General features: G+C 33.7%; 2 protein-coding genes across 2 annotated transcripts; one reads left to right on the forward strand and one right to left on the reverse strand.

The window, feature by feature from the left end:
- The first annotated feature begins 425 nt into the window (after positions 1–425).
- Positions 426–7906, forward strand: LOC25484186 (uncharacterized). The gene is made up of 13 exons (XM_013612954.3): positions 426–929; positions 1762–1914; positions 2051–2167; positions 2258–2342; positions 3295–3403; positions 3511–3578; positions 3707–3832; positions 3934–4835; positions 5087–5287; positions 5397–5457; positions 6577–6690; positions 7247–7360; positions 7447–7906. Exons 1-13 carry the CDS (start codon positions 850–852, stop codon positions 7546–7548), a joined length of 2232 nt encoding a protein of 743 aa, XP_013468408.1. The 5' UTR covers positions 426–849; the 3' UTR covers positions 7549–7906.
- Positions 7907–19010: 11104 nt separating this feature from the next.
- On the reverse strand, positions 19011–19957 carry LOC25484187 (uncharacterized). The gene is made up of 2 exons (XM_013612955.3): positions 19617–19957; positions 19011–19485 (listed from the first exon to the last, which is right to left on the reverse strand). Exons 1-2 carry the CDS (start codon positions 19709–19711, stop codon positions 19269–19271), a joined length of 312 nt encoding a protein of 103 aa, XP_013468409.1. The 5' UTR covers positions 19712–19957; the 3' UTR covers positions 19011–19268.
- Positions 19958–25983: the final 6026 nt, after the last annotated feature.

Consider the following 25983-nt stretch of genomic DNA (forward strand, 5'->3'; position numbering starts at 1 on the left):
TTGCATTGGTTTCAACAATATTTTGACTTTAAAAAAAATTAAATTTATCATTTTTTGCCATTTTTCAATGCTATATTTATATTTTTATCCCCTTATCCAATGCTCCAAGGACAATGGTTAACATTCTCCTTTACTTAGTTAACCCTTAAAATTATTAAAGATCAAAATTGTATATGAACATATGTGAAACAATCAACTAGATCTCACTCAATTTAAAATGGATGAACTATGTCAAATCTTTACTTCATCCAATTTAAACATAATCAAATTTTCAAATGTATCTAGTAAACATTTAAATCAAATACATTTGACTTTGAAAGAGTGGTAATCCTAACTTAAGTGTTGAAAACAAGCTAGGGTACTTTTCCAATGCTTCCTCTCTCACTATGTGGTAACTCATCAAAGACATAAACATGAGAAGTACTTGTTAGACCATCAATTAGAGGACCAAACTCCACAAACCAAACAAACATGAAACATGCAAATCATCATGTTAAATTCCAACATCATCCATGTCTTTGATTCAAAGTACAACTAGAACTATAATTTCAACAAAATTATTTACACCTAGACGCCACGTCATCATCTTTATCAAAATCCTCACCCAAAAACTTCTAAAAATTATCTTTTCCACCCCAAATTCGATTCTTCTAGTTCTTCAGTTTTTCTTCCGTTATTCCTCCTAAACACCAATATATAGATATAGAGAGAGAAATAAAGAGGACCTTAGAGAGAGAAACTTTGTGTTCTTCGAATTGTTTCGTTAACAACACAAACGGCGCTTTCCATAAATTCAATCAAGAACCAATTTCTCAGATTTGATCCTTCTTTCTTTAATCTCAATTCTCCATGGAATTTTCCATGGAATCAGCGGAACTTCATCCTCTGTGTCATGATCAACCCTCATCCTCCCAGAATTCCAACACCAGGTATGAATTTTCCATATCTTCTTTGTTAATATTCATTTTGATTCAGTTTTTGATGAAGATGATATTCAATTCTGGATTGTAGTAGTAATTTGATTGTGAATTTTGATGTGTCATTATGATTTTTATGACCTAAGTATTGTTTTTAAGTGGTTATATACATTTTGTGATTATGTTATTAATCTTGTTTTATCATTGTTGCTGTTAAGTTAGCTGAGATTTTTAGGTTGAAGCTTGATTAAACCCTAAATTATTATGTGGTTATTAATTCTTAGTGTTGGTTTTATATGATATGAATTTACGCTGTTAAATTTTGAAGTTGAATTGGACCTAAGTATTTTGAAGTAATTTTAATTCACTGTATTGATTCAAGTAGGGCTTACTCAGTTATTTGAACTTAGCTTGAGGATTAGGGCAAATAATTTGACATCTGATTTGCATCATTTTTTACAAATTAATTGGGATGATAACAAAAAAAATTGGCCCGGATGAAAAATACATGAATTTAATGACCATAAATACTTGACAGTGTGGCAGTCACAGGAAATTTATACACATGTTGTGAATAATCGTTGAGTATTTAACTTGTTGAGAAATTAGGGTAAATTTTTTTGAAATTTATGTTCATGCTGCGTTGTTTGTTAGTTATCAGGCATATTTATTCCCACCATACATATGCTTAGCATGCTTAATTGAACAGCCAACATCGAATTCATTATTGTTAGCTGAAACATTAAACAGATCCACCCACCTTGTTTATTGTGAATTTGAAGTATTATATTTTTTTGTTACAATGTTCCTCACATGATTTTATTTTATTTTAAAATTTGGGCAGCGGTAGAAATGTCTTCAGTTTGCTAGCTCAAAGAGAGATTTCACCTAGAAACAAGCATGTACGAAAGTGTCACTGGGGAGAATCTTCTGAATCGAAATCTGGCTGTTCTCGTTCTGGAACAGTGGTAGATGCAAAGTGCGGTCTCCTCTCATGGTACTTACACAACTTTAGTCAGTTCAGTGTATAATTTATACCGAATAAAAACAAAGCCTTTTGTCGACTGTGAATTTATTTCCTTTATCTAGGAAAGTCGATTACGAGGACTGACATTTTTAAATGTGATTTACAGGGTCGAGGCTGAGTCATTGCAGCATTTGTCAGCCAAGTATTGCCCTTTATTGCCTGCCCCACGGTCTACTATTGCTGCATCATTTAGTCCAGATGGGAAAATTCTTGCCTCTACACAGTAAGTTGCAGTTGGTTTTTCTTCTCTTGTGCCAATTTGAATCACAGACTCTTTTATGATCGAACTTTTGTGTGCTTTTGGCACGTGCAGTGGTGACCACACAGTTAAGATCATTGACTGTGAAACTGGAAATTGCTTGAAGGTATTGGTTGGCCACAGAAGGACGCCTTGGGTGGTAAGCTTGGCTTAATTTCTTGTCTCTATACCTTTTTCCTTTTCATTTTTTTTTTTGTCTGGTTATAACTTATAGAAAGTGTCATGAACCAAGTGAATAATAGTTTTATATTATATCTCAACACCCCCTGAAAGTGTGGTGGGCTCATAACCCATGTCTCCTTGAATCGGATCTAAGATTTGATACCAACTTGATCAATCAATTTATTGAATACTACCTGTTGTTGTTGATTAATGATTATAATTGTATGATAGAGCATGTATTATATACGACTAATTACCACTTTCCTATAGTAGAGCTACACTATGAGTTACATACCCGTCCTAATAAAAGGAAGTTAAGTAACAAATCTGTACTAGGAAATGGAATAGAAATATCAACTCTTAACAGAATTAATATATTTCCATTAAGTTCGATGAGATATATCCAGAAGACGAGTCAATTTATGGAGTTGAGTTTATAGATTTTTCATTTCTATCAAAGCACTAACCAGCTACTCAATTTTGGTTTTTAGTGTTTACTTCAAGAATTCAATAATCTAGATTTCCTTTTGTTTAAGAAGATACATCATGTAAAATTAATTTCATGTTTCTTTGCCATTGTATTCAATTTTATACCATGTTATTTCCCATGGCTTGTAAAGTGAGTTTGATTTTGGCAATTTTCAATTCAAGTGTGTGAGAAATTTGTGCTGTTGAATATTTTTCTTCGACCAAGACTTTCTTTTGTACTTTCTGGTAAATTGCATGGGTACTTCTATGAAAGAGGCAACGCAAATTATATAATCTTTTTGATTCCCTGTAATTTCTAATGCCAAGTGGTTTTGTGCCCATAGTTACAGAATATGAGAACCGTTCTAGGCATATGTCCTGATGGGTGCTTCAAATCCTAGAACAGTCTTAGTGTTTGTTTTTATATTCTTCATTTGGAATAATGTGTTAATCGGCTACAGGTTAGGTTCCATCCATTGCAACGACAGATACTTGCTAGTGGGAGCTTGGACCAAGAAGTTCGTTTATGGGATGCTAGCTCATCAGAGTGGATTTTATCTCACTATTTTTGTAACTACACTACCCATCTCCCCTTTTCTATTGTTAATCACATTTGAAGCTATTACTGAATTTGTTGTTGGTTTCTCGCTGATGAACTTAATGGGTTATTTTCTCAGATCGCCCTATTGCATCTCTCGCTTTCCATGCCAATGGGGAAATAATTGCTGTTGCATCAGGTCACAAGGTAACAATGTAGTGTAGTGTTTTTACTGAGAACCTGCCATGTGTTATAACCTTTGGTGGCATGTTCTACATTTGTTTTTTTATTTTTTTATTTTGTTTAATTGTGATTTGGATGGAATACTGTGTCAGTTGTACATGTGGCACTACAAAAATGCAAGGGAATTATCTTCACCAGTATTTGTGTTGAAGACAAGGCGCTCACTACGGGCTGTGCATTTTCACCCGCATGGGGCACCATATCTTTTAACTGCTCAGGTTAGTGAACTTACTTGGATTAATTAACTGGCTTCACGTGCTATAAAAACTATTACTTTTTGGATTTTCTTTTTTGTCACCATATTTGGATTGATGTGCAGGTCAATGATCTCAACTCTTCAGATTGCTCAATGACAGAGGCAACATCTCATGGTCATTTAGAATATCCTCCACCGGCTGTTTTTGTCACAAATGTTCATCCCAGGACGCAGATCAACATGTCAAGTGAACCACCAGTGTCAAGAGTTGAATTGCAGCATGCTAGTAATGATGTTGGTTTGAGTAGCATGCAGGTTGAACAATACGGTACTCGATTGGTAAACTCCGAGATACCCACTAGCTCTCAAACCGGAGCAGAATATAATGCCCATACTACTTTGCCTAATCAAATGAGAATTGGCATCAATAACCTCACAATGGGTGGTAGGGAGGCTTATGAAACAGAACCAGCCGAAGCAAGCCAACATGAAAACGCTGATCATGTTGTAAAACGCGTTGAACTCTCTGAGCATGGTCAATTTCCTCAGATTGTTCCTTCACCAGATTCTAATGGATGGGAGCTGCCTTTTCTGCAAGGATGGTTAGTCGGTCAAAGCCAAGTTGGTGTTCCCTCAATGCTTCCTCAACAGATTGGTTCTTTCACTATGCCATCTAATCTGTTCACCACCAATGTTGAGCTAGCTGTGCCACCTTCAGGAATGCCTAACGGCATCAGCATACCTGCAGTTTTACAATCAGGTTTACAGAATCAATTTTCACCATCCCGTTTACCTGTAACTGATTTTGGCAATCTCGTTCCTTCTATTAATTTGCCGCATGATGGATTTGATAGCCAAACCATTATAAATCGAATCCAGTCAGAACTTGCCAAATCAGTGGCCACTGCAGCTGCTACAGAGTTGCCTTGCACTGTTAACTTAAAAGTATGGTCATATGACTTAAAAAATCCCTGCGCCCCACTACAAAGATGCCGTCTAACTATACCACATGTCGTCCTCTGCAGGTACCTTCTGAAGTTATGAACCTATCATATCTGCTCCAGCATGTGATTGATATAGTGTTATTGTTAATTTTCTTTGCTTTTGCATGCATAATGTGAATTGAGTGCTTTTCTTTTTTATTGTGAATGAACATAGACCGATTACTTGATGGAAATTGATTAATATTATAAAGTTGTTATAGAAATGTTTGGAGTGACTTTGTGGAACTATACTCGATTGTATTTAGATTTTTAATTTGCAATTGTGTTTGCAGTGAAATGGGTGCCCATTTTTCACCATGTGGTAGATTTTTAGCTGCCTGTGTTGCATGTATGCACCCTCATATGGAAGCTGATCCAGGATTACAAACTCTTGTACACCAGGAGCCTGGACTTCCAACATCACCAACTCGACATCCAATCTCAGCACATCAAGTAATGTATGAGCTCCGGATATATTCCCTGGAGGAAGCAACGTATGACTCTTCCCTTCAGCAATTGTTGCCAGTATTTAATTATTCCTCTCAGATGTACTCTAGTCCAAGCATATCATTAAAATTTATGTATATACATTTCTTTTAACAGATTTGGATCGGTGCTTGTATCACGACCAATTAGAGCTGCTCATTGCCTGACTTCAATCCAGGTCGGTTAATTTACTTTATCACCTGGTTGATGTAAACTATGCAAACTTAAAATAATTACATTTTGAATACATTATTCTTTTTTGGGTTAAATATGTTTTTTCGTCCTCAAAAAAAAAAAGAGGCACTTTGTTGTCCTTACAGTATTTTCCTGCCCCCAGTTTTAGTCCCTGCTAAAACCAATTTGGATTAATTATCCTTAAACCTTTAAATTTTTGAATGATTTTTTGTAGACATGTTTAGAACATTATAAGAAGTTTTTTTACCACAACTTTGAATTTTTTAGCATAAGATGAATTAAATATGAATGTTTTAAACGCCAAAAGTTCAATATGAAAGTAATGAAAATCTGGACCTAGTAATCAATTTTTGAGCTCATTCTTGCAAAAAAAAATCATTCAAAAATACATGTTAACTTAGCAGTAGGGAATAAAACTGCGTGCAGGAAAATTTTATAGGGACGACTAAGTGTGCCACCTTTCTTTATGAGCACGAGAAATGGAAGTTGGTGATTTTGTAGGGATGAAAAAAATATTTAACCCTTGTTTTTTTTTGACACAAAAATGTATTGTTTTTTTTTTTTTGAGAGAAAAAATGTATTGTTGTTGAAAGCTATTTAATTTATATTTTGTGAATAGCAAGTTATTACTGTATTGTTTAAAATTGTAGGTGCTATGCAGTTTGTACTTTTTACTCTTTTTTCATCACAATATTACAACAGTTAGTTTCGTCCTTTTTAATTTATGTTCAGCATATGCCCTCAATCCTCATAATCATATTTCTATTTTTCGTTTACATGTTTGCATCTTTTTTCAATATTATTAATACATGATGAATAATTTCCCATATCTCTGTCCCTCCCTCCTGCGCATATACATACATACATACATACATACATACATATATATATATATATATATATATATATATATATCCACTGGCACTATAATTGTTATCAAACTTATCCTAATAGTTTACTTACCTATTTTTGTCTTGAAGTTGCATGGGTCATTTAAATATTAATAGCTACTACTACAGTCACATTTCACTTGATTAGCAAATAATAAAAAAATTCCTTTTCTTGGTGGATTGAATTTTTGCAACTGTTGTTTTAAATGTAGTTCTCGCCTACATCTGAGCATATTCTGCTTGCCTATGGTCGACGTCATAGCTCTCTTCTGAAAAGCATTGTCCTTGATGGAGAAAAAACATCATCAATATATACAGTCTTGGAGGTAAAAATGGTTTTCCTTTTCTCAATCTAAAATTATCTTATCATCTGAACTGTACTTCATTGTGATATCAATAATAATAGAATCCCTCATGTCTCGAATAAAAGAAAAAAATATTCATATTTTTTTAATGTTGTCATTTCTAAATACCTCTAATTTAATGCAAGTATTATTTTTCAGAGATTCTTATTTTCATGAAACAAGTTTCCATGAACGACATTTTTAGAATGCACTTTTTTTTTTTTATGGGATCAAGAAAATTAATCTCACTTAAAAAAATTTCTTAACAAGTGTGAAGTTATTTAGTTTTGCTTGCAATCAAATTTGGAGTGAGTATACATTTACGTATTATAATCTCTATATAATTATTAGTCAACAAGTAAGCACTATTTCTGGAACATTAATGTTTAGTTGTTGTGTTGGCTGGTGAACGATAGTAATTTATTCTTGTGTTTGAACTATCATTGATTGTTTTCAGTCATCTCATTCATGTATTTGTTGTTGTACTGAAAGTTGTTTTAAGCTGAATTTCGTGCCTTTGAATTTGTTTGTGTTTTAGGTATATAGAGTATCAGATATGGAACTTGTCAGGGTGCTTTCTAGTGCAGAGGATGAGGTCAATGTGGCATGCTTTCATCCTTTTCCTGGGGGAGGGCTTGTCTATGGAACCAAGGTATGCTTTTGAATGCAATTGAATGCAAACTGAAAATTTTCACTTATATTATTTGATTGATAACCCTTTGCTCGTGGTGGTTGTAGGAAGGAAAGCTTAGTGTCTTCCAGTTTGACCGTACTTGTAATGTGAATGGCACTGGATCTGGTTACTTCCCTGAGGAGAACATTATTGGAGTCAATCAGTGAACAAGGTGTCATACATTACATATTTTTGGGATTTCTAACTTTTTTAGATGACTTTAATTTTATTTTCCTGTGGATGGAAGTGAATTTTTCACCCTTTCCTTCTGCTCTTGGTTAATTATTGAACAGTCAAAGCAAGAAAGGTTTCTATATCATGGCCATTTTCAGGACACATGATATATTGATTTTCACATGTAAGTTACATGTGAAAATGTAAGGTGTTGTAGAAGTTCAAAAACTAGCAAGTATGTTGTACATTATGCGGTGCTCTTTTGTTAAACGTGAAAAAATACTTTGAAAAGATGAATATTTTTAGAAAATTAGTTGGGATTTGAGTTGTTAATCAAGTCAATAAGTTGAATTGATCATGAGTACTCAAGTTCGATCTCTGGCTAAGGCAATAGTTAGCTAGACTTTATTTGCCTCTGTCAAACTTCAAATTATTAGGGTCCCTTTTCCTTGGGAGTTGGATGATTAAGAAACAAAGTATTAAAAACTTAAATTTTAAAAATTTCAAGAATTGGTATAATTTACAAAAAATTATTTTAATTATGATTTTGTAAATATTCTATTATTGTTAATATCACACACATTTTCATTATTCTTAGTTTTTTTCTATTCTTATCTTTTCACTTTGTTCTGTGTGTTCTAATTTGATTTGCCTCATAATTTGATTTTCAACTTCAACTTCAACTGAAATGAACTTTTTCTTAAAAATATCTGGGAAATTTGTTAAGTCATTAACAAGGTTTTTCAGTAAACAGGATAATATAACATCTTTATATTCTGATGTCTTAAGATATTTTTAGAGGTCGATGCCCTGTATTCTTTTGTCATAGTAACTACTTTCATGCTTGTGCAACAAGGCGTCAAGTCGTAATGTAATTACAATCACTTGTATGTTGGCTTTTTCCCATCTTAATTTTACTTGTTCCACGAATATTTCACCATGAATAAACCATAAAATATGTTGGCTTTTGTATGTTGGCCTTACATTTTTGTGTCTCTTGTCTAATTTTGTGCTAAAAAATATTTGCTTTTGGTTTTTTTATTTTACGCCTGTTATATTGCCGACCCCACTTAGTGGGATAAGGCTTGGTTGTTGTTGTATATAGGCTTTTAAATTCCTAAAGTGAAAAGAAATGACTTTATTGAATAAAAACCAAAATTGTCCCTTAAATTTGGAAGTTTCATCAATCCAGTCCCTCACATTGATTAGTTTGGTCTAGTTAACATAGTGTTGTCGAGGTGTCACATTAATTGCCCTGCTGACACTGATGGAATGGTACACATAGACGCCACCACTGAAATGCCTAAAGTTTACCCTGAAATTTGGGAGTTTCATCAATTCAGTCCTTGCTTTGATGAATTCCAAAACCTTCCTAGCTTTACCAAATGTCAGTTTGGTCTCTGTCAGTTTTAGTTTCTTTAACATTGTGTTGCTGAGGTAATCCGATAATTACCTTGTTGTCAAAAGTTAGATGAGAAGTAGAAGGGTTCAAATTTGGACAACTAGATGTTGGAAATATTTAACAGCAAATGAGCCCTCCCCCATAATGATGCAATCAAATGAGGCGGCATTGGAGAGGGATGTGGATGCAGCAGTATTGGCACATTGGTTCCAATAGTACTCGTTTGCTCTTTTAACCACTAACATCTTGCCTCCAATAATTGATCACTTCTACTTCACCTGTCTTATTTCATTAGCGTTTCATATATCAGTAACAAGTATAATTGTGTGCACATATTTTTGTCTATGGAGAATTGATGTGAGTTGTTTTCATCAGCCTTTCATATATCTGTAGCAGGTATAATTGTGTGCACATATTATCTATAGAGAATTGATGTGAGTTTAAAGTTTCATCAGGCTTTCATATATCTGTATGGAGAATTGATGTGAGTTTAAATGTTTGGTTTTGTTGCATGCTATTTAATGACGGTGGATACTAATGTGATGTGTGCAAGTACTTTTGAATCATCAAACATACATTTATAGACCTATTCCCTCCCCATGTGAGTCCTGATCTTACACCTCCTCTCGCATAATCTGATGACCAATTGAAAATGGGGGAATAACCTGATGACTAATTGAAAATTGGAGAACCGTTGCTAATTGTATTGTTTGTATATCTGTTATTATTGGTATGTTTGATTTCAAACATGTACCTTTTAAATCACAATGTTATCTGAGGCCAAGGTGCATGGGATACGTTTAGAGCTGGATCATATCGCTATTAATGTTCTAAACTTTCTAGCATGAATAGCTAATAATGTTTTGAACTTTCTAGCATGATAATCAATTGTTCCAACTATTGCTTGTAATAGTGTTGCAAGCAAGGCATGTATGATATCAGCTTTTGAGGGGACGTGTTAATTTGTTTGCGGCATTTTTGTGGTGGATTCTAGGTGAGGGTGCTCAAGTCCCTCACCGGTGGTCTACTTTTATATATCATCAAGGTTTAGATGAGTTATAAAAAAGTGAGAACACATGTCTTTCCTCACACAATCCTTGCTCCACAAATCCAGCCACCGCCACTACATCTCCGCTAAACAACCATCTACCGTCCCTCCATCCACCTCTAGTGTTTTACATAAATTCCTTAAAATTTGCTGCTTGTGCAGAAGTAATGTTTATGTCATAACACTGGTGTGTATAAGAGTTAACAGAAATATAATTATTCAATTAACCCATTTATATGTTAATTCGTTTATTCAGAGACATTTATTAGGAAGAAGAATGTCTATCCCCGAGTCACCATTTCCATCTTCTTTTTTTCCTAATCAAATTCGAGAATTGTTTATTAGCAAGAAACAAATGACAATTGTTAAATTAATCCAATTGGGTTTGAAACTCTGATTTTTCTTTGGCTTAAGGAGGCAGAAAATCAGGCAAAAATGAATGGGAGATAGAGAGCGAAATCGGCTTGCGAGAGAGAAACAATGTACCACAATCCAATGTGGCAATCAATATTGGCCTTCTTAATATGGTTAAAGTTGGTGAACCATTAGTGAGAGATTTTTTTTTTTAGAACAGAAAATATTATTAGGCTGAGCTAGCGCAAGGAGCACTGCCACTAAGCCCGCAAAGGAGGAAAAAGAGTACAAACGAGTGCCAATTATAACGGGCAGCTCGTACACACCAAACTCAATAAAAAAAAAACCCCTAAAAAGCATCTAAACATGATGCTAGAAACCGAAGACAACATTATTAACAGACACCACACAAACAAACAAAAGTGCGCCTCCAAAACACCTAAAACTGCTGAACTGCTGCTAAACCAGAAAAAACACAACAGCAGACAGGCGCAAAAACCAGCCTGCCAAGCAGAACAGCAGCCAAAAACGCTGCTAACCTCCCTTGAAGCAGAAACTCTGCTGCACAAATGGCCCAGGCACCACCTAGGATCCCATTTCCCTTCGTAATACAAGCAAGGATGGATCCTCAACCTAGCCAAGCACCACTTCCAAGACAACATCTTTATTTCGTCAACCACGTCTTCGATCACCCGCTGTGTGCCATATAATCCGCATCCCCCTTTTAGATTCCTTCCTCTTAGGCATCAAACCATCCCAACATCTCCAATGTGCAAAAAGGTTAGCCGGTATAATGAGATTTACCTCTAGCCAATGATGTAATGCCAACCAAATCTTCGAAGTTACATTACAATGCAAAAAGAGGTGATTTGTGGACTCCTCCCTCTCATTGCAAAACACACAATTTGAATTGACATTAACCGGCTAGACATTTCTCCAAGCCAAATTCACTCTAGTTGGAATACGATTCAACAAACCCTTCCAACAAAAAGCTACCACTCTAGAAGGAGCACAACTCTTCCATATTTGGCTAAACACTTTGTTCTCCTCCTCTCCCCATCCTTCTCCCATCAAAGCCATCTCCAACTTCTTATATATGGACCGAACCGTAAAGCCTCCTCCTTCCTCCAAACTCCAACTCCATTCATCCTCTCCTTGTGACAACTCAAAACCTTGAAGATCAATCAACAACCTATTAAAGAGCTCCTCCTCCCAAACAAACAACCTCCTCCTCCAAATAAAATTCCAATCGGATTCGACACCCATATCCCTCCATATCTCCGCAACTTTTGCCTCCTTTTGATTTGAAATTGTAAAAAGTCTCGGATATTTAGCACTAAATGTCATTCCTCCCCTCCACCCAGTATTCCAAAAAGAAGTAGTAAGCCCACTTTTCACCCTCCTTGTCACTTCCCGTATTAAACCAACTTCCTCCTCCTTTATCTAACGTCACTATATCTTTCCACCACTTTGAAACATAACGTGGCCACGTATCGACCTCGGCATCCAATAAATCTTCAATTGCCACTCCATACTTTTCTTTCAACACCTCTACCCACAAAGCAGTAAAATTCTCTATCTCCACTTAGCCAAGAGACTCAAGTTAACAAGCCGAATATCTCTAATACCAAGACCTCCTTTTTCTTTTGGTTGACAAACCTTACTCCATTTTACCCAATTGATTTTCCTCCCTCCTCCAACCTCTCCCCAAAGGAACTCCCTTTGAATACGAACCAACCTCCTCCACACCTTCACCAGCATTCTCAAGAAGGATAGATAAAAGATGGGGATAGCATTCAACACCGAATTAAGGAGAATGATTCTACCTCCAAAACTCAAATTTATTTCCCCACGTATTTAATCTCTTAGTAACATGATCCACAAGAGGCTCCCAAGTCATGGCTCTACCATGGATTGCCCCTATTTCCCCACGTATTTAATCAGTGAGAGATTTAATTGCACCTTCACCCCTTAATCCACCCTTTGTTATTAAAAGTTGTGTAGTCAAATTTATTTTTTTAAGTTTAAAAAATATTATTTCCACACACAATTTTTTTATTTTTTATTTTGTTTTTTTAATGGCATTTGTTAGCATAAATTAATCCTGGTCTCATGACTTGAGATAATTGTTAACTTAATTAATTAAAGGCAATGGTAGAAAAGCAAATTAACGTTTAGTGAAGTCAAAGTCTTTTGGAACTTCAACAAAGATTGATGCAAGTTCAGATTTCATGGACGATTCTGTTATTTACTCGACTTATTTTTACAATAAAAAGAAGAGACTTTATCATGAGAGAAGTTCATAAAAAAGAGAATACCTTGCATTCCAATTATTTCATGGTCAAGAATAAGGACTCAAATTTAATATTGGAAAATGCTAACAAGGCAGGAAATTGAAAGGAAATATTATTTTAAAAATTGTGTACTTTACTTTTTAAAAGTCGAAAAAGTTTTTTTTCAAATGTAAAATTTATTTTATTTTCTTAATAAGGATTCGGAGGTACTTGTTAGCATGACTTTTTTTTTTTTTTTTTTTCAATGTTCATCTTATTGTTTTAGTGAAAACCGGTTTTTCTAATAATGATGCACTTGATTAGAGTAAATGTAGTTAGAATATACACAGAAAAAATAAATAAACTATTCTATCATTCTTATATCTGGATAGTAATATGAGAGCTCTATTTATGCAGTGATCTATATTTCTTATCCTCCAACATGTTGGAGAAGGAGAAGACTATGGTGGCTTTTGGGAGGAATTGAGAAAGAAAACTATATTTTACTATCGTTTTGCTTGGTTACTTACTTTTTTTGGTTTACAAATGACAAGTTCTCTTATTTTTATAGGCTTCAAGGAGAGTTATATACATAAAAATATTATTCCATGCACTTCAAGCATAAGTTTTTTTTTTTTTTTGAAGGAATTTCAAGCAATCTTTCAACTATATATATTCAATGTTATATCTCTCGGTTATTATTTACTTTGAAACTCCTCTAATTTTTTAGACTAAACACCTATAAAGTAATGAAATTTATAATGTAACATTCACGATTCATGATCATGAGTATAACTCAATTGATATAAATTCATTTAATTCAACATTAGTCATGTATTGGTTTATATGAAAATTTCATGCCGAAGTAATCTTTTATATTCAACCACGATTGATAACATCGGTCCTCCAAGAGTTTCTATTTTTCTCTTGACAAACCTATTGTTCATTCTGTGAAAACCACAACTGGTGAATTGCTCATCGGGTTCTCTGGAAGTTGCGGTTTTACCTCAAATATAAATGCTATACTTTCAAGCTATTTCACATGGGTTCAAAATATTCGGAAACAATGTTTAGCGAGGTCATTTGTGTATTAATCTAACTCTCAAATCTCAATCTGCTTTATTATGAATTGAGAGTGTGTTGTTTAGCATACTCATGCATACACTCCCATTGTTTTATGGTTTAAATATGTCTTTCGTCCTTGTAAATATAGGTCATTTGAATTTTCGCCCATGAAGTTACTAATCTTTCCAATCTGCCCCTGCAAATATTAATCATTTGACTTTTGGTCCTAATTAGGTTTTTTGCTGAGGTGGGCTGTCATTTGCAACGTGGTGCCCATGTGGCAAGTGATGATTGGACGAGGCGGTTTGCTTAAATAGGTCTTTCATCCCTGCAAATATAGGTCATTTGAATTTTCGTCCCTAAAGTTACTAATAAGATGTAATTAGGACCAAAAATCAAATGATTAATATTTGCAGGGGCAAATTGGAAGGATTAGTAACTTCCGGGACGAAAATTCAAATGACCTATATTTGCAAAGACGAAAGACCTATTTAAGCTTTGTTTTTTTTTTTTAAGGCTGTCCGAGAGGGAGTTTTTGGATAGTTTTTATTTTTTATTATATATATATATATATATATATATTTTAAAAAACTTAAATAACATGATAAATTATCAATATAATACTTCAATTAAACTTCATTGATTATTAAAATATATTTTATAATATATGTGATTAAAAGAGTAAAATAAGTTCTTCCTTCCATCTAAAACACTTCATCCAAACATATATATATATATATTATGAGAAGGGATCCATTGACTCTAAGAGTAAGTGTAAAGACTTACTCCGCATCTTAACCCTCTATTTTATTATTAGTTAATGGCTAGGATTAATTAACCCTTAACAGGCAAATGAGTCACGCACATGAGATCTCTTCTCTACTCCTCTAGAAACCAACTATCCTGCACATGTTAGACGGCTTAGGTTTTGGAAGATGGAGGTAAGCTACATTCAATATAGTGATGGAGCTAGAAAAAAATGTCAGGGTGGGCCACTAAAATTAACTATTGAAAAATTGTTTAAAGTCTCGCAAATTAGACATATAATTGAATTGTTTAAATTTTTCGGGTGGACCACTATACCAATTTGCGGGAATTTGGATCAACCGAAACTTAAAACCGACATAAAATTGTATAAAATCTCGCAAAATAGACCTATAATTGAATTATTTAAATTTTCGGGTGGGCCACTACACCACTTTGCAGGAATTTGGATAAACCAAAACTTAAAACCGACACAAAATTGCATAAAATATCACAAAGTAGACCTATAATCGTTGATTTTTTAATTTTTCCGGATGGGCCGTGGCCCACCCCAGCCCATGAAGGGCTCCGCCACTGATTCAAACCATTAGAGACTAATTATTTTTCCATTGATGCCCACTAGTCATCGATTCTGGATATGAAAATCATCAATACACACCCCCTTTGTATAGCAGATGGCTAGAAAGTGAATTTGAGATTTTGGGCATTGAATAAAAAGCTTTAATATTTTATTAATTTGTTAGGTATTGATCTTATCATTGGGATTGAGTAATCAATTTCTTCTTATAGGGCATATGATTTCAAAGACCCTTACCTCGATTTGGACCAAAATCACATGGTATATGAGATAGCCTTGATAATTTCAAAAGGGAAAGATTGAAAGATATGATTTTCAATGAGGCAAGAAAGGTATTACGCATAAATTTTTGCAGGATAAACCATTTTGTGGCAAAGTCAGTACAATCAAATAAGACATTGAGAGAAGAAAGACGTTTATTTGGAAAACTAGTGCAATCCATGGTTGTTTTCCTGCGCACTCACGTGAGTCAAATTAAAACCGATAGACTAACAAAAAATAAAGGGCTAAGATGTGGAGTAAATATTTACACTTACTTTTGGAATCAATGGATTCCTTCTCTCTCTCTCTCTCTCTATATATATATATATATATATATATATATATATATATAGGCGTTGTTGTTAGCGCAACATACGTTTCTTGCATTGCAAGCAAAGCTAGGTTATGAATGAATTATGGAAGAAGAAGAAGAAGAGGAGGGTAATTACAGGTTGTTATGGAGAGAGAATAGAGTATTGGAAAGTTTTATGATTTCATTGATTGATGAATAGAGTTTACATGGTATTTATATACATAACTTAGAGAACAAGTCTTCATGTAGCTAACTAACAAACTTATCCAAATGTAAAGCTAATCACAACTAACTCTACTAAACTTGATTATGGATCAATAACAAACCAATGGTTGTTTGGATATTTTAAAACGAAGGTAGTGAAATAGTATATTTTGTTCAAATAATAATATTAGTCATATATGTATGTTTATGGACTTTCAATAAAAAAAACATTGTATATATGTAGTTAAATGATTAAATCATTATTGTAAAAAAAATGATTAAATCATTATTATTTACTTGACTGGCACTTCAATATTTATGTATGTATGATTTAATTACTTGACATAATGTGATGATCCTCAAGCTCACCTCATGATCCAAAATTCAATAAGAAATACTGCTCTTTAATGATAAGAATGTAATCTCAAACATAAAATATAATCTCATAGAAATTGTTGTAAAATGGTTTTTAACATCACTTTAATTTATTTATTTTGGTTACAATGTCACTTTAATAAATTAAAATTCTTCCATTCTCCAATTATTATTCTAGAAAATCATTATGAACGAGCACGAGTTTTCAAAAAAAATATGGAACGAGCATGAAAAAATTTATCTGGGTCGGGCCTTAGAGAGGCTTCACGCATATGTCTTTGCCTTTGTGTTAATCGATTATAATCGCTACATGTTGAAGAAATTATTTCATTTATAACTATTTTGAAGTTATTGATTTAATTTGTTGTTATTAGCTTATAGTGGGTACAAATGTGATTTGTTCAATATGTTGGTCGATATAGCAAGCTAATACACGTTAGAAGGGGTGGCGTTTAAAAAATTTATCGAGTTTATAGCAAAGGCGTTTTGAGTAAAAGTGATTTACGACCTGTTGGATTTATGCAAGGTTCAATGGCTATGACAAACTTATTAAGACTATGCACAAATGATATGATTCACTTTGGATTGAGATATTCTAAGTAATCTTAACACAATCTAATATTAATAAAATTCACACAAGTTACAAAACAAGTACAATCTCAAACCAAACCTAAGAGCAATTAATCAATTATACTGATGAACACAGTTGTGTAAGTGTTTGATAAATTGACAATGAATTGTGTAAGTGTTTGATAAATTGACAATGGATTGAAACTAAGTGTGATCTAATAGTAAAGTAAGATGAAGCAAATTCAAAGAACAAATTGAATTTTAATGGTTTAAAACTAGATCACACTCAATCTCTACACTAGCAATTTATCAAGCTTCAAATACACAATTAATCAAAATTAAAGAGGATAGAAAAGAGAGAAGACACCAAGATTTATAGTTGTTCGCCCTTTCATCATCGCTTCGGGCTACGTCTACTCTTCTCGATGGAAAACCTCTCCACAGAGGACTTCCACTAGAATGATAATGTTTAATTACAATGTGATTACAAGAATTCCTTGAAACTACCCTAATTCTTCAGTTCCTATGCAATCACTCCCCCAATCTTCAAATAAGCTTTGAAATTGGTGCTTCTTGATGTCTTTGAATCTTCAATCACCTGTGCAACCCTTGAAGTTCTTCACTCGAACTCTTCGATGCTCCGTCTGGCAATTAGATGCCCTTGAACACAAGAACTTTAGAAAGAACCCGCAAGACCTTTGGAGGTGGAATGAGATTATTCACTTCACTTTAGAACCTTAATTTACCCAATCAATTTCCTTGAATGAACCAACTTACAATCCTTATAACACTCTAGCAATCCATGACTCAAAGATCAAAGTGATTCTAAGAAAAAGTGTTTAATCTTGAAGAATGTATGAACAATGAGGTCTGGAGACTCTAGAGAGAATAGATGCAAATGATTCAATGTTTTGAGTGTTATGAGGAAGTGACTATATATAGAAAAAGGTGATAAGTGCAATAATTCGGCCAAAATCAGCATATTGAACGGATTCACTAAATGCAAGAATTGATTCATACAACTAAAAGACAAGCCAAATGAACTATGAAGATTGATACGCATCAGACCAAGTTTGAATCAATTCAGAAGACTCAGGATGAAGGTTGAATCGATTCATAATTGATTCAAACTTTTATGACTCGATTCAACACAAGTCAAAGAGTTTTCATGATACGATTCAAAACAATTTGACTCGATTCAAATACCTAGAAAAAGGGATTTTGACACACAACATGAGGATTCCTATGCACAATAAGACACAAGACTATATGAATCACATGACACAATGAGGCAAGGATTTTGACACACAAACATGAGACAAGACACTAGGAATCACATGACACAACGAGGCAAGGATTACTAGGTGCTTTAACAAGTTTCTAAGTTAGGACTAATCAACATAAAAATATCATCAAACAATATCAAATAAACCTAGCTAATGGACATCATCAAAACGCAAACCTATGACTAAAAAAAAACTTAATCTTCACAATAATCTTTTGATTGTCATCTTCGGTGTTGGTCTAGTCCAACAAAGTTTATTAGGGTGTTGCAAATGATATTTAATATTTGATATTAGGGTGTATACAAGTGTTTGTTTCATCATTTTTTTAAATTGTAATAAGTTTATTAGGGTGTCGCAAATGATATTTGATATTTTTGGAGTACCAACACAATTTTTTTAACGACGGGATTCTAATTTAGTTGAAATGTCAAAGATGTGATGTCTTTGCACTCTAATTTTTTCTTTTAAAAAAAGTTTACGAATTAAACTGTTAATATAATAAAATTATTTGAAATTCATTTATACTTTAAATTATTGAATAATGATTTTTTTCCATGTATTTGAGTACAGAGGGAGAATATTCCATCAAATAAGTATATTATTTAAACATCAATTTTAAAATAAGTTACAGTACAACTAAAAAATATAAGATAATATACAAAAATCAAAACAAATAAAAAATAATTAAAACACTTAATTACCTTTTAAATTTTTATTGTTTAAAAATAATTCTTCAAATAATATTTCTCTTTCTCAAATCACATTCTTCCTTATCAAAATATACGAACTGATATTATTCAAAAAAGTACATGGACTGATTGATTACTATTGGATCCATAAAAAATACTACTATAAGATGCCATGTAGAGTTTCGGTCACGTTCTATTTTGTACTATTGATCATTTGTTTTAAAAAAAAATCTGATAGGTGTGTAGTTGTTGATGATGAGTCAAACAAACATTAAAAAAAACTGTATTTTAATATTAATATATTGAACACTTTAATGAGGTTTTGTTTGAACAAGACATTAATTCATTTGACTGATTGGTTCCTACTTTGACTAAAACTGCCACTTTCCCCTGACAACCAAACATACATAAAAAAACCAATCCTTCAATTCTTTCACAAAATAGGCAAAACTGTGAAAGAAAGAATAAAAATTCCATAAATGAAAAAGCTGCTACTAAATCTAACTTAATCACAATCACAACACTAATTAATTAAGAAGATGAAGCTTCAAATTTGTAGTACTTATCAACAGCAATAGAAACATCCCAAGTACAACTTAGTCCTTTTGGAATTGTCACAAGATCTCCAGCACCAAACTCTACAAACTCTGATGACCCTTTTGTGTATGCTTTTACCTTTCCTTTCAACAAATAGCATGTCTCCTCTGCATCAAACTTTAATTGGTATTTACCTGGTGAACACCCCCATCTTTTCATTTTTTGCAAAACACACCCCCCAAAGAAAAAAAGAATATCAAAAACCAAAAATATATATTTTTCTATAAGCATATTGTGAACATATGTATTAATAAAAAAAATAGAGAGAAAATATAAACGTACTTGGGCCAGCACTTGATGTTCAATTCAGCTAAGCGTGGCTCTGAAGGATTGCTTTCTATGGTGATTCTAAGGTTTGAATTGGAATCAGAAGCCATGGAAGCAAATTAAGGAGTAGTTTGTGAAGAGGGTGTAAATAGCAGAACACAGGAGAAAGAAAACTATGTGTTGTGTTATGTTTTTTGGTTACATGAAAATATTTGAAGAGAAAAAAAGAAAGGAATCTTTGTGCAGTGCTAGAACAGGATAAGAGAGGTTGAATTATATGAATATGAGGATGTTGGGTTGGGGAGTACATGTTATTTAAGAAACAACCTATCACATCATGACCACTATGCATCACTTATTTTTTTCAACAAAATCATTTAATGCATACTTCACCTCGTGGGGAATATGGATATGTAATTGGAAGGAATAAGATTCTATTCTAAAAATAAAAAGGAATATAATAATTAGTTGATTAAAAATATACAAGGTTCTATGTAGATGGATTTATAATTGCAATTACGAAATGTTAACAAGTACCCCAGATTTAGGGCACTAGTTAAAGAATAATAAAAGGAAATATTTTTTCAAAAACTGATAATCAACATGAGTTTTTAGGGAATTTGATTATATATTATATCATTTTAATTTTAGTTTTTTTTTTTTTTTTTTGTGGTGGTTGGGGTTCGAACTCCAGACCTTGCATATATTATGCATTGTCCTTGCCAACTGAGTTAAACTCAATTCTAGTTTATAATAATACATTTAAGGCCAAATATCTCCATGGATCCTTTAAGTTTCACGTTTGTTTCAGATAGGTCCTTTAAGTTTTTAAGGTTTCAGATAGATTCTTTAAGTTTCGAGTTTGTTTCGGATAGGCCCTTTAAGCTTTTAAGGTTTCAGATAGGTCCTTTAAGTTTCGAGTTTGTTTCAGATAGGTCATTTCTATCAAATCAACTTTGGCTTAAAGGAGGTCGATAGAAAGGACCTATCTGAAACAAACTCGAAACTTAAAGGATCTATCTGAAACCTTAGAAACTTAAAGGACCTATTCGAAACAAACTTCCAACTTAAAGGACCTATTTGAAACCTTAGAAACTTAAAGGATTTATCTGAAACAAACATAAAACTTAAAGGACCCGGGGAGGTATATGGCCTACATTTAAATATCAAAAAAATTAATGTATAATAATTAGCTTAAATTACTGAAAAAGTTAACAAATTTTTATTTTAATTCAAGTACAAAATATAATATGATAATAAATAATATTATTCATATTTACTTAGGCCGACCTAATAGGCCTAAGAGGCTTTTTGAATAACTTGCGGCATGACCTTTTAAGCTAAATAAGCTTCTAAAAAAGCCTAGGCCTTCACTATTTAAGAAAAAGTCTGGCATGGCCTGACCTATCGTAGGTTAGGTCGTAGACCCCTGTAGGTCGACCTGGCCTATTCATATCCCTAGGTGTAGACATGTGGTGAGCAATTCCACGCATTTATGTAGTCAACACATCGGTGATAAAAAAAATACATTATGACAAGTGGTTCGAGATTAAACGTCTAGACTTCAATGCAAATTTTATTTTTTCAAGAAATCTAAATATCGAGCTTAAAACTTTGACCTTTTAATTTCAACCAAATGACCATCGATGTATTGACTACATAAATGCGTAAAATTTTTGACCGCAGACCAAAATACATTATGCATAATGACTACATAAATGCGTGGAATTTTTGACCCTTGACCAATGATATTATGCATAAAAAAGCGAACATATGGTAAGTGTATGTTTGGTTCTGTTTTTAGAGGGACTAGGATCGTGTAGAATTGTTTTTAACATGTTTGATTGATTTCAAATAGAATTAATTACGTCTTCATAAATGAAGTTAGGATTTGTAACTTTTAATTCTAGAATTAACTTTTACAAACAAACTTATGTTTGAACTCACCTTTACATGAATGTATCCATCCAAACACAAATCACTATACATTCAACTCACTTTTATTCATAATCATTTTCACATAATCAACTCACCAAAAATCAATTTTTATCATCGCATAACCAAACATACACTAAATATCAAAAAGCTCTCAATGACTCCTATAAAAAATTTCTATAAAAAAAGCTCTCAATGTCGACCATGTGTAACTTATCCCTGCATTTAAAAATAAGGGTTAATAGTGTTTTACCCCCTTAATATATGCTACTTTTGGTTTTGCCCCTGTAAATTTTTTTTTGGATTTCATCCTTATAAAATGAAGATTCTTTAAAAAACCCCATGAACCATATGACTAAGTAAAATTTCTTACGTAGCGCTGACATGGAAATTTAATTTAATTTTTCATTTTTTTAGGTTGGCCACGTGTGTACATTTTTGACTAATTAATTAAAAAAACATAAAAATCTATGAAATTAAAAACCAAATCTTCTCTTAATTTTCTTTTTTATCGCTTCTTCTTCACCAAGCCTTTTCCCTGTTTTCAACCATTCCTAGTTCAATTGAAAAAATCTACACCCTCGTATCCCTGCTTCTTCCTCTCTTCTTCTTCTTCAGATCCCTTCTTCTTCCTCTCTTTAGCCTAGCCTCACATTACGAGAAGACCGAAGAAGGAAGGAGTAAATCCACTGCCTCTGTCAACCTTGAACGTCGCCGCGGTTGCTGCTGATGGCCTTCCACCTCCCAACCATCGTCACAGACTCGACCTCCATCCCTGTTTATGCTGTCTCATGTCTGACTCTCTCTCTGTCTCTCCGAGCAGATCTATGGATTTTTGGCTGAATTTGTTGTTGTTTTTCCAACAGAGAAAGAAGAGAGAAGAAAATAGAATGATGAAGAGAATAGAGGAAACAAAGATGGTGAAGAGGGAAAATAAGAAGAGATGGATTTAATGGGTTTGGTTCCGTGTTATTGTTGTTATGTGTTGTTGTGATCTTTCAAAAATAATCTGGGTTGTGTTGTTTTCTAATGAATATCTAAGATCTTTTAATAAAAAAGAATGCTGAGTTTGGGATGAATACAGTGAACAAATTGATGAATTTTGTATAGGATGGATCTACGATGATTGATAGAGAAGAAGATGAGGAACAGAGACACGAGTAGAGAAGAAGGGGATGATTTTTGTGGTTTTTTTATAATTAATTAGTGATGTGTCAAAAATTTACAAAAATGAAAAATGAAACTAAATTTTTATGTCAACGCCACGTAACAGATTCTGCTGAATTATACAGAAGGATTTTACAGAAGTAAAACACTATTAACCCTAAAAATAAAATAAAATAAAACTCAGATACTCAAAATGTGCAAAAAGATTTACCACCGTCCAACAGCTGCCAAATAGGCTAATTCAAAAAGTGGACAAATAAATTCAAAATGATTTTGTTTGGCAATTGAAAGGAAGAAATGATGCGGTTTGCATTAGAGTTTTCAAACTTGATTTTAAATAGTACTGAAATCGGCTAGTCAAGAAATATTGCATGACTTTTGATACTTTTAAGTTGTTTAATTGTATAAGAGTAGTTTTCCTTCAATTTTTTTTTTGTATAAGATTAGTTTTTTAAGTTTTTTTTTTGTCCCACATTTATATAGGTAATTTAAGTCCTATTATGTGAATGTCTGTCTCCATTAGAATAAAACTTATAGTTTATTCTGGATGATGCTAAAATTAGGTATCAAGCACTCAATAACAATGTTTGATAAATGAGCTGAAATTTAAACTTTGAACCGCATATTCCTCACGAGTCAACCATTTGTGCCGCTATCACATAGTCTTCCATTCAACTTTGGCATCGTCGTCTTTGATAGAAGGAGAAATATGATAGAGGGATAAATATTGGCCGTCCCTTTTCATTGATATGGGTGCTGTATATATACATCATGTGTCTCTTATAATTCTCAACAACTAATGAATATCTCTAATAATTCTCAACAACTAATGAGTAATTATTTACAATAATCTCTAATAATATTCTTTCTATATTTACATAGTCTAATAGTCTTGCTCATGATTCAATTGGTAAATTACGTCCTCTAATGTCTCAAGGTTATTTAGGATCTGTCACCAGTGAGTCTTTTGATTGTACTGCTTGTCAAAGTGCTAAACAACCTGCTTTATCTTTTCATAAATGTACATCCATTTCAGCTTCACCGTTTGATCTAGTGCATTCTGATATTTGGGGTCCTCCTCCCACACCTACTATGAGAGGTTTTCAGTATTTTGTTATATTTATTGATGATTATTCTCGTTTCACATGGATATATATGATGAAAAATAGACATGAGCTTCCTCAAATTTACATCAATTTTGCCAAAATGATTCAAACACAATTTTTTTAAAGTCATTAAAGTTTTCCGACGAGATAATGCCATGGAATATCGTGATTCTAAACTCTTGTCTTTTCTTAGTGAGCATGGTACATTGTCTGAATTTTCTTGTCCATACACATCTCAACAAAATGGTCGCGCTGAGAGAAAGCATCATTACATTCTTGACTCAGTCTGTGTCATGCTTATCTCGGCCTCTTGTCCAGAACGTGCTTGGGGTGAAGCTGCTCTTACTGCTGTCCATATAATCAATCATCTCCCTTATTATGTCCTTGGTAATGTCTCTCCTTTTGAGCGTCTTTATCTCACTACACCAGATTATAAATCACTTAAGGTGTTTGGTTGTGCGTGTTTTGTCCTCCTTCAGCCCCATGAATATAGTAAACTTGAGCCTCGTGCTCGTCTGTGTTGTTTTCTTGGTTATGACACTGAACACAAAGGTTATCGATGTTGGGATCCAATATCCCAGCGCATTCGCACCTCTCGTCATGTTATCTTTTGCGAACATATAATGTTCTCTTCCTTATCAAAGTTTAACTCGATCCTTTCTACTTCCACTCCTTTCTTTACGAACCTCGATGTTGACCTTTTTCCTAGTAACACACATGCAGGTTTTTCTAGTGAGCTTCCAACCCCTTCCGATGTTCAATCCACTTCTAATATGATGTTGTTTTGATCGTTGATCTTGTACCTCCCACCATTGAGCTTCCTCCGAGGGTAAGAAATCAACCTCCTTATCTTCGTGATTACCATTGTTATTCCACTATGCTTCACCATCATGAACCACAGTCCTATAAGGAAGCCTCCGCAGATCCTCATTGGCAGCAAGCTATGCAGGAAGAATTATATGCATTGGAGAAAACCCACACATGGGACCTTCTTGATCCTCCTTCCGATAAGACTCTTGTAGGATGCAAATGAGTGTACAAAATAAAGACTCTTTCTGATGGATCTATCGAGCGCTACAAAGCTCGTCTTGTAGCAAAAGGGTTCACTCAAGAGTATGAAATTGATTATGAAGAAACATTTTCCCTTGTTGCCCGCATCAACTCTGTTCGAACTCTTCTTGCCATTGCTACCACTCGCAAATGGAAACTCAATCAAATGGATGTTAAAAATGTCTTTCTCAATGGCGAGTTAGAAGAAGAGGTTTACATGCGTCCTCCTCCAGGATATACATGTAAAGAAAACAAAATATGTCAACTTCGTAAGACTCTTTATGGTCTCAAACAAGCCCCTAGAGTTTGGTTTGCTAAATTTCACAAGACTATCACTTAGTTGAATTTCTCTTCCAGTGCACATGACTTTGCTCTTTTTACTCGAAAAACTGAAAAATGGCACTGTTGTCTTGCTTCTTTATGTCGATGACATGATTATCACTGGTGATGACTCCATTGGAATTGAAGAGTTCAAGCAATTCTTATGTCAACATTTTGAAATGAAGGATCTTGGACCATTAAGTTACTTTTTGGGGTTGAAGTATTATCTTCGAGTGATGGCTTGTTTCTCTCACAGGCTAAGTATGCTTCTGATCTTGTCTCTCGAGAAGGTCTCACTGATTGTAAAATCGAACACACTCTTCTTGAATCAAACGTTCGATTTACTCCTTAAGATGGCACTTTACTTAATGATACTACTCTTTATCAACAACTCGTAGGTAGTCTGATATACCTCACTGTTACACGGCCAGATATTTCATATGTTGTTCATCTTGTTAGCCAATTCATGACTTCTCCACGTACCACACATTATGCAGCTGTCCTTCGGATTATTCGATATATCAAGGGTACCTTATTTTATGGTCTTCATTACTCAAATACATCTCCATTGATTCTTAGAGCCTACTCTGATGCCGATTGGGCTGGTGATCCTAGTGATCGCCGTTCCACCACTGGTTTTTGTATTTTTCTTGGAGATTCTCTTATATCTTGGCGTAGCAAGAAACAAACCTTGGTGGCTCGCTCTAGCACTGAGGTTGAATATCGTGCTCTTGCTGATACTACTTCTGAGATATTGTGGCTTCGTTGGCTTCTTGCTGATTTAGAGACATCACAATCTTCAC

This window comes from Medicago truncatula, chromosome 1 (genome assembly GCF_003473485.1).
Source record: "Medicago truncatula cultivar Jemalong A17 chromosome 1, MtrunA17r5.0-ANR, whole genome shotgun sequence".
Classification (NCBI taxonomy): Eukaryota; Viridiplantae; Streptophyta; class Magnoliopsida; order Fabales; family Fabaceae; genus Medicago; species Medicago truncatula.